This window comes from Phoenix dactylifera, chromosome 9 (assembly GCF_009389715.1).
Source record: "Phoenix dactylifera cultivar Barhee BC4 chromosome 9, palm_55x_up_171113_PBpolish2nd_filt_p, whole genome shotgun sequence".
NCBI classification, from domain to species: Eukaryota; Viridiplantae; Streptophyta; class Magnoliopsida; order Arecales; family Arecaceae; genus Phoenix; species Phoenix dactylifera.
In genome coordinates this window covers 15363203-15376050 of record NC_052400.1, presented here as the reverse complement: position 1 = coordinate 15376050, position 12848 = coordinate 15363203, and the positions used below count along the sequence as shown (strand labels likewise).

Here is a 12848-nt window from a genome sequence, read left to right as displayed (position 1 = left end):
CACCTTTGAATGGAAGGAGACTACAAGAATGGTGATTGGTGCGGTAAGGAGGTGGTTGAATGTCAGACTTGCATAGCCTATAATATACAAAACATGCAATAAATGTTTGCCGGGTCACGAAATCTTTCACGAGGGATGCAATATTTGCCATGCCGTGTTGACAATAAATGTTTGTCAGGATTATATCAATAATGGCTTTTGTATCCTTCCATATGTCATGGCCATCCATGACCATAGAAGGATGTTTACTTCTTGCCCGAGCCCCAAGGAAGGATTCATACAGCTGAATCGTAAATAAACAAACTGGCTAGAAACAAGTTCACATCTTCCCCTTACTTGTTGCCTATCCCATCATCCACGAGATTAAATAACATAACAAGGCCTTCCATTTGATGAGCTTACCTTCAAATATGGAAAAACACGCCAATGGTTGGTAGTGGATACTTATTATCATGCCGACTCTTTTCAATATGATGCTTGGCATATTTAATAAAAAAAGCATCCACTTATTAGCTATATTCTCTTTCCAATGTAGTTAATTAGCCAATCCCCTAGGAACCAACTTCTTATCTCAATGCTTTCATAGGCAGCAAGAATTATCGAGTTGGAGGATCTTTTAAGTCTTTTGACTAATTCCACCCCAGAATAAATATAACATGATATAACATATAGGCAACCTGGCCCATGTAGCAGAATTTAATTAAGTGGCAAAAAAAATAGTAGATCATTTTCATTTCAAAATAAAAAAATGATTGAAATGCTAAGATAAGAAGCCGATTATTTTCATTTTTGAAACTTCCAGCACTAAGTTTCTCAAAATTTGGAAAAACTCACACTTTTGGAGAACAGAATAGTAAAAATTTCGTTCACAAAACATGTTATTACCATGATTAGTTGATTTCGTTCACAAAACATATTATTATTTATTTATTATTTATATATTTTTTTCAATGTAGTTAGGTAGCCAATCTCCTTCAATATGCAGGAACGAGCTTCTTATTTAAAGGCTTTCTTAGACAGCAATGATTATACGCTTGGGTTGTTCGCTGCTAGAATAGAAATAATATTTTGTAACATGCACCACAATAAATAACTCGGCCCGTGCTGCAGACTTTAATTAAATAGTCAAAAAAAGAAGAAGTAGATCATCTTCTTATGAGTATCGAGTAAATAAATACATAAAAGATTAAAAGAGACACCAAACAAATAAAGCCGTCTTGCGCCATCATCGGCCCTCCGGTCCACCGCTTTCTCCTCCATTCCCGCGACTTTCTAGAGGTCGCCTTCCCGTTCTTCTAAGCAGCCTTCGTCTGCTCCCCGCCGACCAGATAAAACAGAAAATATTATATCAAAATAAAAGAAATGATTCAAACGTGAGGATAATAAGCTGATCGTCTTCGTTTTTGAAACTTCTAACACTCAATTTTTCGAAATTCAGGAAAAATCACGTCTTTTGGAGAACGGAATGGTAAAAATTCGATCGTTTTGATTTGGATACCATGGGCAAAGGAAGTTTTAGCTGGAAAGGGGAAGGCTTGACGTCGCGCGACGATCATCCTCCTCCTTAAACTTTGATTACTTGTTCTTGAACTTCTGAAAGTCAGCCTCCAAGACGTCGCAATCTCTACCATGGGCTGGTACGTTTGTCTCATAACTCTTCTTCGCCGCTCTGTTCTTTCTGAAATCCGACCACAATCCGACCACAAGTAGCCGACAATCATCCATCGAGACCACCGAGAGTGAGAAAGAGAAGACGAGGGAGAGATCCCATCGAAGGAGGATGCTCTACCCAAAAAATAAAAAATAAGGGTGAAAAATTCTGAAACGGGATTACAATATTACATGCCACGCAAAAAAAAAAAAAAAAAAAGGCCCGGGGACAGGCCGTGCGTCTCCCTCCACCATACTCAAAAAAAAAAACGATCAATTCCATCAAATCAGACCCCACCTGATGGCGCAAGTAATAATATTCTGTCCCATTCTTTAACTTCATATATAGAGCCGTATCGCTGGCATTGTAGCTGCAGAGAGGGCGATCCAGTGTCTCGACCAGGAAAACCAACAGCCCCAGAGTCTAATGGATTTTTCTCTTCCTTCCAATCCTCAAGGGAATCCTCAAGAGGGGAGAGGCGAAGTCTCCACCAAGGAGCACAACGATCACCTATCCTCGCTGCCAAGGCAAAGAGGATTTCTACGTCCCATCAGAATGTACAAAGGGTTTTGGGTCACTGAAAGTTTGCTTCCCCCGCGTGTTGGCCCTCCAAGATCACTTCAAGCCTCGTCCCTCCGACCTCATCCTCGTCACCCAGCCCAAATCCGGCACCACTGGCTTAAAGCCCTCTTGTTCGCTATCATGAACCGCACCAACTACACCTTTGGCTCAACACCCTCTCCTCACCCGCAACCCCCATGAGTGTGTGCCCTTCTTAGAGATCCCCTTTCGCAATCGATTCTCCGATCTGGAGGCGATCCCTCCGCCGAGGCTTCCTCGCCACCGCACTTGCCTTACTCCATATTGGCGTCCTCTGTGGCTGACTGCGGTTGCCGGCTAGTTTATCTATGTCGAGACCCCAAGGATGTGGTGGTCTCGCTGTGGCACTTCGCGCGTAAGGACAGGCCCGACATGCGTCTGAGCGAAGCCTTCGAGTCGTTTTGCGAGGGGGTCTCGTTGTCCGGGCCGATCTGGGATCATATCCTCGAGTACTGGAGGGAGAGCCTGAGGAGGTCCGAGAAGGTGCTGTTCTTGAAGTACGAGGAGATGATGGCCGAGCCGGTGGGGAACGTGAGAAGGCTTGCGGAATTCGTGGGGCGTCCCTTCTCGGAGGAGGAGGAGAAGGATGGGGTGGCGGAGGAGATTGTACAACTGTGCCGTTTTGAGAAGCTCAGCAGTTCGGAGGTGAATAAAAAAGGCATATACGAAGCAGGGGAGATAACTCTGCCGCATGAGTCGTTTTTCAGAAAACGGCCAGGTTGGAGATTGGACAAATCATTTGAGTCGTGAAATGGGGGAGAAGTTGGACCGAATTGTCCAAGAGAAGCTGGCTGGATCCGGTCTGAGCTTCCGAGCATCGTGAATTCTCAGAGACGCTTAGCTGTGCCCACTATGCATGCATGCAAAAAAATTCTCCAGCCCGCTGATGATGGGGTGGCAGCTCAATATTTATCTCTGTTTCATGTATCCCATCTAAAGCAAGCTGTGCTTCCCTTCTGTACGTGTGCAGCCATCTTCTTACTTATTCAAGATGCCTTTCATGCAGCAAGGATCGTCTAGTTTGAGATTAATATTTAAATATGAATCTTAAAATAAGTTATTAAACTAGCTAGTTCTCAAACTGATGTGGTGAATGGTTGCAATGATTTGTTGGGGGTAGGCATGAGTGACGGACGTACAGGAGGTTGTGGCCATTCATTGGTGCAGTATGATTGGAAATCTGTCTGGTGGGTAACTAGTTTGAGCTATGCTTGGAACGGATGTAAAGTAGAACCATCATCAATTTTCTTGCCTTTGTTTTATTTTTTATTTCGTTACTCTTTATCTTAATTTTAGATAAAATTCAACTTTCTTGGCAACCCTTATCCTTATCCTTTTCTTGGTAATATCTTAAGATTTCCAAGAGAGTTTGAATTTTAAAATCTTTCACGAGGGGATGCAATATTTGCCATACCGTAATGGAACATACTTCAGATCGAGTTGACAAGGTTCTAACCGGAATGGCCCAATTACACTTGATGCTTCCCTGGCGTAGCCCCCCACAATTACAAGACCAATCCCATAAGTCATAGTAAGTTGCGCTCTCGCCAGTAATCATGTATACTAAGAATTGTTTGAAAAATCTAGTTGAATTGGACCGAAATTTTTGTAGAATTATAGATTATGTAGTCTATTTAAGTAAGACCAATATTCACAATCAATTTTTCTTCAGCCCCCAAATTGCTATAGGAAGAATATATATATATATATATATATATATAGCTCCCCCCTGCATATATTAAGGACCCATAAGAATCCCTAATAATGTATGTGGCTCCCGCCACCTCATGGCTGACCCAAGCTATGGAAGTTAACTCTCGGAAAGGTTACTCCAGACTAAAGCTAATCGTGGGCCAAGTTTGGTTACAGAAATTTCAAATTTTATATATAGACCTGGCCCAAAGTTTGATTACAAATAAATAAAGTTTAGGCCCGAAGTCCATATTCCAAAGTTTTAAAGATCTTGGCTCTGCCTAATATCTGAATACCATCTGTCAACCTGTCGGGTCATACTTTTTAAGTGGGACTATAGGATTCGGAAAAATTCTCAGATATCTACTTTACTAAATAAGCCAAGCTGGATAGGCCTAGATGGCTTTAATCCCGCTCCACTTGGGAATTGGATAAGTACTCAACCAATTTCAGGCAGAAAATTAGGGATAAGGTGCAACCAAATGTTGATTTCAGCCTGGCCTAGTAGTAACGACATGTCCGCAATCTCCAGGTTGGTCATGAATAGATGCCACACTTTTGAAAATGTTGATGTTCTTGGCTTCTTTCATGAATGAATATCAAACCTTGACAAGTACTTGGCAACGTGAAGTATCCATAATTGTACTTTGTGGTTAAAAAAAAAAGACAAAAAGATATGGTTAAAATATGATAAGTTGGACACCAGAGTGAGTCCTCGCGATCTACCTCCCCTCATCTCTCTCTCTCTCTCTCTCTTTGATGAGATCCATCAGAATGAAGAGGCACTATGAGATTCAAACTAATTGATGAAAAATAAACAAAAATTGGATTTGATTCGAATTGAAATATATTTTTTGACAATTATGTATAGTCATGACCACGCTATCCAACCTCCTCACGAACAACTCTTTTCATCACTTTTCGTCATTGTGCATTTCAAATATTTATTTTTTAGAAGAACTATAACTTTGTATGGTACAATAATGCAATTTTTTAATTAGTAAATAAAAATAGTTTTTTTAAAATTAAAGGTGCGAGCTAATCTATTGATAACTTAATAGTTGTGATGCCATCAAGAGTTATTTTTTTTAAAAAAAATATTCATCAAAATAATTAACTTTTATGAAGATTGTGGTTGTTTTGAAGCTTCTAACACTAAGTTTTTCATTATTCGAAAAAAAATTACATCTTCAGAGAACGGAATGGTAAAAATTCTGTTCACAAAACATATTATTACCACGATTAAATGATTACCTATCTTTCACAAAATAGTGGATACACGAACATCCACTTATTAGCTATATTTTTTTTTCCAATGTAATTAGGTAGCAACCAGCTTCTTATATAAAGGCTTTCTTAGACTGCAAGGATTATCAAGTTTGAGTCCAATGGATTTTTCTCTTCCTTCCAATCCTCAAGAGAATCCTCAAGAGGAGAGAGGCGAAGTCTCCACCAAGGAGCACAGCGATCGCCTATCCTCTTTACCAAAGCAAAGAGGATTTCTACGTCCGCTCGGAATGTACAAAGGGTTTTGGGTCCCTGAAAGTTCGCTTCCACGCGTGATGGCCCTCCAAGATCATTTCAAGCCTCGTCCCTCCGACCTCATCCTCGTCACCCCGCCCAAATCCGGCACCACCTGGCTTAAAGCACTCCTGTTCGCTATCATGAACCGCACCAAGTACACCTTCGCTCAACACCCTCTGCTCACCCCGCAACCCCCACGAGTGTGTACCCTTCTTAGAGATCCTCTTTCGCGATCAAATCTCCGACCTGGAGGCGATCCCTCCGCCGAGGCTCCTCGCCACGCACTTGCCTTACTCCATATTGCCGACCTCTGTGGCGGACTGCGGTTGCCGGCTAGTTTATCTATGTCGAGACCCCAAGGATGTGGGTGGTCTCGCTGTGGCACTTCGCGCGTAAGGACAGGCCCGACATGGGTCTGAGCGAAGCCTTCGAGTTGTTTTGCGACGGGGTCTCGTTGTCCGGGCCGATCTGGGATCATATCCTCGAGTACTGGAGGGAGAGCCTGAGGAGGTCTGAGAAGGTGCTGTTCTTGAAGTACCGAGGAGATGATGGCCGAGCCGGTGGGGAACGTGAGAAGGCTAGCGGAATTCGTGGGGCGTCCCTTCTCGGAGGAAGAGGAGAAGGATGGGGTGGGTGGAGGAGATTGTACAACTGTGCCGTTTTGAGAAGCTCAGCAGTATGGAGGTGAATAAAAAAGGTGCATACGAATTAGGGGGGTTAACTCTGCCGCGTGAGTCGTTTTTTCAGAAAAGGCAAGGTGGAGATTGGGCAAATCATATGAGTCGTGAAATGGGGGAGAAGTTGGACCGAATTGTCCAAGAGAAGATGGCTGGATCCGGTCTGAGCTTCCAAGCATCGTGAATTCTCAGAGACGCTTGGCTGTGCCCACCATGTATGCATGCATGCAAAAAAATTCTCTAGCCTACTAATAATGGGGTGGCAGCTCAATATTCATCTCTTTTCATGTATTCCATCTAATCCCATAAAGCATTAAAGCTGTGGCTCCCTTCTGTACGTGTGCGACCATCTTCTTACTTATTCAAGATGCCTTCTCATGCAGCAAGAATCGTCTAGTTTGAGATTAATATTTGAATATGAATCTTAAAATAAGTTATTAAACTAGCTAGTTCTCAAACTGATGTGGTGAAAGGTTGCTATGATTTGTTTGCATGGGGGTATTCATGAGTGATGGACTAGCGGTTGTGCCATTCATGGGTGCCGTACGATTGGAAATCTGTCTCCGTAACTAGTTTGAGCTATTTATGGGATGTAAGGTAGAACCATCATCAATTTTCTGGCCTATGCTTTCATATTTTATTTTGTTATCTTAATTTTAGATAAAAATCAACTTCTTTGGCAATCTTAAAATATTATCAAGAATTCTGGTCGCCTTCTTCCTCTAAACATTCAGAGGAGCATTAGGCTGCAAGCAAAAGATAAGAACTTACAGGCCATGCATCAGAGCTCGGAGTCTCCGGTGTTTCGTCAGGAGGCTGTTCGAGCGAGCTGCACTGCCTAGCAGATCTGGCTGACTAAGGATGCTTGCACTTTCGGCGAACGACGTATGTCGCCGTAATTTGTGGTCGAGAGTGCCTGCGTTCAGGCGGCAGAGCTGTGTTACACCATTCCTGTTGGAGGAATCTTGATAGCTTGGGACATCTGGAGCTCTCACTCTGCTTCGACAATATCCCGTACTGTGTTCTTCACCTGGGAGACCCCACCTCCGAGTTTTCCTAAAGGTCAACTTTGATGGTTCTGTCCTGGATGGTGGCACGAAGGAAGGCGCGGGTTTTGTTATTCGGGACCCGTTGCCAGAGTTGTGGCTGCCGGCAGTAGTCAGTTGTTTGACACTTCGGTTCCGAGTGCGGAGCTGAGAGCAGCCTGGGCAGGCCTTCGCCCATGCCCGGTGCGTCTTACAGGCTAGGTTCATCATCCTAGAGGGTGATTCAGCCACCGTCATCAGTTGCATCTAGGAGGATCCAACGGGTGGCGGCAGTGACCATCCCTTGCTCCGTGACATTTGGGCTATGGCGAGGGATGGATGGGTCTTTCAGGCCAAGCATATTTACCGTAAAGGCAATGGTGCTGCGGATTGGGTGGAGATTGGTGGCTGCGTATGCAGCTTCTCATTCTGAAGGCACCTTGTGGACTGGTGATGGGGAGTTGCTTTTGGCGCTCCGAGGTATCCTATTTTTTGATTTTATTGGGCGTATCCGTTTCCGTCATATTTGATTTATCCGCTTTAGAAAAAAAAAAAAAAAGAAAGAAAAAAAAAAAAAAAAGATAAGGATTGCCATGTCTCCCATCTCAGATGGGGCTCATGCCCCTGGAGTTTTGTCAGATGGTCCAAAGTTTTGTCTCCGCCTTTAAATGAAGGGAGTCCGGTTCAACTTATTAGGAGAATTTGTGCGGCAAGGGGTTGGTTGAGTGTCAGAGTTGCTTAGTCTATAATATACGGGCCCAGATAACATTTATTGTAGCGGACGCTCCAAAGCGTGTAATAAATGTTTGTGGGGTTCACAAAATCTTTCACGCGAGGGATGCAATATTTGCCATGCCTTGTTGTTATTTGTCACTTCAGATCCAGCTGACAGGATTCTACAGGATGCTTCCCTGCCGTAGGCCCCGACAATTAAAAGATGAAACACCTAAGTCATAATAAGTTGTGCTCGCCGGGTCATCATGGTATACTAAGGGTTTTGTTTGAAAAATCTAATAAAATTGAACTGAATTTATTATAGAACCATAGATTACATAGTATATTTAAGTAAGCCACGTATCAAACTCAATTCTTCGCCGGCCCAAATTCTGTGGGGAGAAAAAAAAAGATTTATATAGGTTTTTTAATTCAATAGGTCTATAGATTGGATATTTGGATCAGGCCAAAACTAGGATATTCCTTTAGAAGAAAACGGGTTGATTCTATGATTAAACAAAGAGAGGCTCACCGAGCGGCGAAATAGATTGAAAAGAAAAAGTCCGAGGGTTTTGTTTGGGAGAAAGGAAGATGCAATTCTCGTCCTCTTCGACAATTTCTTAGTTCAACAATTTCTTCGGTTTATTTTTGTTTTCGTGCGTGGATCAATCCGATCTGACATTATCAAAAAATTTCATCTGAGTTTTGGAAGATTCGATTTTATATTTGGTTTTCATGTTTTGTTTTTTAAGTTTCTTTTTTGATCGTGTTGTCCTCTCAACATTTTCAAAAAAAAAGAAAAAATTTATGCATTGATCGTATTAATTTTGCCGTGGCTTTTTCCTACAGAGGCGGTTGACCTTAGAAACTTTCCGCTATGTACTTTACTTCCTTCCAATTTGGGGCAGTTAAATTTAGACCCCCAAAAAATAAAAAATTTAATTACCCATCAAAATCTTATTTTCATTGCAATAGAATTCACGGGTCTATCTGGATTCTAGCACAATTAATAAAATAAAAAAATCAAATCATGATTTTTTCGCAATCTGCTTTGTCCTTTGTAATTTATCCACTTGCACAGATCTTAATGAACTCTATACTTTATCATCTATCTATTTGCATAAATTTTGAAGCGCTCGATTCTTTATCACTTAAAGGGCTAGATCCTTTTATCATTCTTCTGCTTATGCAGATCTCAAAGTACTATGTTTGCCTATTTCTTCCTTCTCATCTGCCCTTTGGGGTTCATTTTCAAAATGGTTTAAGAATCATCCTTTTTCATGTCACTTTTCATCTGAACTATATTCTGTCATCTTAATTGAGATTCGAGAGTAGTCTACTCTAGATGGACTGACTGATGACCCATTTCTCTCAAGCTTGTTACATGCTTAGTACCATTTGGCAGATGAGAACCAAATAGGATTTTATTACCATACTGAATGATAACAATAAAAAGAGGAACGTGTTGCGCGTTGTCTTTTTTTTTTTGTGACTTCTTAGCAGCCCAAACTGCAAGTATTCATGTTCCATGGGCCCTTTCCCTCATTTTCGTATAAAAAATGTAAGCCACCAACTCTCCATTATTGCTATTCTAAAGTTTTTGGGGTCACATTGATTTGGCGGATTTAGTATCTGCCACTAATCAACTTCCTCTTACTACTTTTTTTTTTCTCGATTTTCTCATCATATTCAGATTCCCTTTTCGTATCAGCTTGTGAATCTAGAAATATTTTGAGGAAACTGGGATTTTTTTTATTTTTTATTTTTTTATGGTTCACGATAACCAGCTGAACAATGAGCTACATTCTGATACCAAGTAACCCTTCACAAATTCTTTACTTTTATGTTTAGCATCTAGGACGTGCTTCCTCTTATGGAGCATTTCCAGCAATCTTTCTTCTCGTTGTATCATAATTTCAACTTGAAGACGGTGCCAATTCCAAATGTGGTTGCATCCTAACTATTTACCAAGTCATCTCTTGCATATTATTTGTCTACTTATTGCTGCCTCTTATGATTCCAAACAGGGACTTTGCAACTATGAACTGTCAAGCCAGGCCAACCAAAACTGTTCTAGTAGATAAACGTTGTTTAAGCACTGGTTCTTGAGAGCGCTTCTGGCTTCCGGTCATTCTATTTTTCATCCATGAAAAGAAAAATAACAAGCTCAGCATTTATGAAGAAACCCTGCTGGAAACAAGAAGAGGTTTGCGAAAATGGCTGCAAAACCAGGATCCTTTTCTTCATGCATTAAGTGCAGAATTACGTCCTCACTCTGCCCATGAGCCAATGATTCAACAGCTTCTAAAGCAGCCATGGCAAGTCCTTCATAATATGACAAGTGTCTCCACTAGTGACTTGCCATTGATATCTAATATGTTCTTCAGCCCACATGGCCATGAGAGTATTGGATCCCATGCATTTCTACAAGGAATTATCCCTCTTATGAAACTGCATGTTTCTTGTTTATCATTAGATCCAGTATCCTGCAGATTGCTTAAGCATTTTAATGTGGTCAATATATCACAAGTGTTCAAACTACAATGGCTAGCTGATCTAAAATGATTTGCAATCTATTCACTATAGTGATTTGTTTCCATTTGTTCCATGCATGCTCATTTGGAACCTCTCTTTTTTAACATAACATGAAGGTATCAGCACTGGCAATTCTTATACCATGATTGATTCATGCAGATCACATTAGTTATCTAATCTAGCATATATATATATATATATATATCGGTAGACTCTGCTACACTTTTTAGCATTAAACACCACCTTCGAGGGGTCTATTATCACAAACTCCGGTATCTGTAATCTAGCACATGTAACTCCTATTTATACTTTGCCGCTTGGAAGTACAAAGCGTCATCACGAGCATAACCCTCATATCATGATTGGTGACTACTTAATGCACTCGATTTCATAAAATAGCATGATGCATGGTTGTTCGCTTTGACACCTGGACGTATTAAGTCTAATTCAAGTTTTCATCACATCTTTGTTTGAACTCAAGCATGCATCATGATATGTTTACATCAAACTTGGAACAGAAAGATTAACGAGTCATATATTAATTTCCTTTCCAATGTAATTAGGTAGCCAATCTCCTTCAATATATGGGAACCAGCTTCTTATATAAAGGCTTCTTAGACAGCAAGATATCAAGTATGAGTCCTAACATCTGAATACCATCCATCAACATGTCGATTATACTTTCTGGTGGGACTGTAGGGATTCAGAAAAATTCTCAGATATCTACTTTATCAAATAAGCCAAGTTGTATAAGCCAAAATGGCTTTAATTTCCTATTCCGCCTTGGAATTGGATAGATACTCAACCAATTTCAGCAGAGAATTAGAGATTTTGGCAACCAAATGTTGATTTCAGCCTAGCCTAGTAGTAACGACATGTTCGGAATCTTCATGTTCGTCATTACAGATGTCATACTTTTGAAAATGTTGACGTTCTTAGCTTCTTTCATGAATGAATATCAACCTTGACAAGTACTTGGCACGTGAAGTATCCATGATTGTACTTTGTGGTCAAAAGAAAAGACAAAAAGATGTGGTTATAATATGATAAGTTGGAAACCAGAGTGAGTCCCACGATCCACCTCCCCCCATCTCTCTCTCTCTCTCTCTCTCTCTCTCTCTCTCTCTCTCTCTTTTTGATGAGATCCATTAGAATGAATGGCACTATGAGATTCAACTAATTAATTGATGAAAAAATAAATAGAAAATGGATTTGATTCAAATTGAAATATATTTTTTGACAATTATATATGGTCATGACCATCACTATCCAACCTCCTCTCGAACAACTCTTTTATCAGTTTTCATCATTGTATATTTCAAATATTTCTTTTTTAGAAAAACTATAACTTTGTATGGTACAATAATACAAATTTTTAATTGATAAATAAAAATAGTTTTTTAAACTTAAAGGTGCGAGCTAATCTATTATAACTTAATAGTTGTGATGCCAGAGTAATTTTTTAAAAAGAAAAATATTCACCAAAATCATTAACTTTTATGGAGATTGTGGTTGTTTTGAAGCTTCTAACACTAGTTTTTTCATAATTCGAAAAAAATTACATCTTTGGGGAACGGAATGGTAAAAATTCTGTTCACAAAACATATTATTACCATGGTTAAATGATTACCTATCTTTCACAAAATAGTGATACATGAATATCCACTATTAGCTATATTTTCTTTCCAATGTAACTGCTAGGTAGCAAACAGCTTCTTATATAAAGGCTTTCTTAGACAGCAAGGATAATCAAGTTTGGAGTCCAATGGATTTTTCTCTTCCTTCCAATCCTCAAGAGAATCCTCAAGAGGAGAGAGGCGAAGTCTCCACCAAGGAGCACAGCGATCTCCAATCCTCGCTACGAAAACATAAAGGATTTTTGCACATCCCCTCAGAATGTACAAAGGCTTTTGGGTCCATGAAAATATGCTTCCACGCGTGATGGCCCTCCAAGATCACTTCAAGCCCTGCCCCTCCGACCTCATCCTCGTCACCCAGCCCAAATCCGGCACCACCTGGCTTAAAGCACTTCTGTTCGCCATCATGAACCGCACCAACTACACCTTCGCTCAACACCCTCTGCTCACCCGCAACCCCCATGCATGTGTGCCCTTCTTAGAGGTCCCCTTTCGCCATCGATTCCCCGATCTGGAGGCGATCCCTCCGCCGAGGCTCCTCGCCACCCACTTGCCTTACTCCATATTGCCGTCCTCTGTGGCCGACTGCGGTTGCCGGCTAGTTATCTCTGCCGAGACCCCAAGGATGTGGTGGTCTCGTTGTGGCACATCGCGCAAAAGCTCAAGCCCGACAGCATGGGCTGAGCGAAGCCTTCGAGTTGTTTTGCGTGGGGTCTCGCTTTTCGGCCGATCTGGGATCATAATCTCGAGTACTGGAGGGAGAGCCTGAGGAGGTCGGAGAAGGTGCTTTTCC

At 41.1% G+C, this 12848-nt stretch overlaps 2 protein-coding genes and 1 long non-coding RNA gene across 3 annotated transcripts; 2 read left to right on the top strand and 1 right to left on the bottom strand.

Moving 5' to 3' along the window:
* Window positions 1-1086: 1086 nt before the first annotated feature.
* On the bottom strand, window positions 1087-1774 carry LOC120111916. The gene is made up of 2 exons (XR_005513352.1): window positions 1499-1774; window positions 1087-1310 (listed from the first exon to the last, which is right to left on the bottom strand). It is a non-coding gene; the product is annotated as an uncharacterized LOC120111916 (long non-coding RNA).
* Window positions 1775-2623: 849 nt separating this feature from the next.
* Window positions 2624-3001, top strand: LOC120112005 (flavonol 3-sulfotransferase-like). Its single transcript, XM_039130580.1, has one exon. The coding sequence runs from the start codon at window positions 2624-2626 to the stop codon at window positions 2999-3001; it is 378 nt and encodes a 125-aa protein (XP_038986508.1).
* Window positions 3002-12359: 9358 nt separating this feature from the next.
* LOC120112004 (cytosolic sulfotransferase 18-like) lies at window positions 12360-12824 on the top strand. The gene has a single exon (XM_039130579.1). The coding sequence runs from the start codon at window positions 12360-12362 to the stop codon at window positions 12822-12824; it is 465 nt and encodes a 154-aa protein (XP_038986507.1).
* The last annotated feature ends 24 nt before the right edge of the window (window positions 12825-12848 follow it).

Excerpts from the sequence above, each read along its gene's own strand:
- LOC120112005 (XM_039130580.1), top strand. The coding sequence starts at position 2,624 with ATGCGTCTGAGCGAAGCCTTCGAGTCGTTTTGCGAGGGGGTCTCGTTG.
- LOC120112004 (XM_039130579.1), top strand. The coding sequence starts at position 12,360 with ATGGCCCTCCAAGATCACTTCAAGCCCTGCCCCTCCGACCTCATCCTC.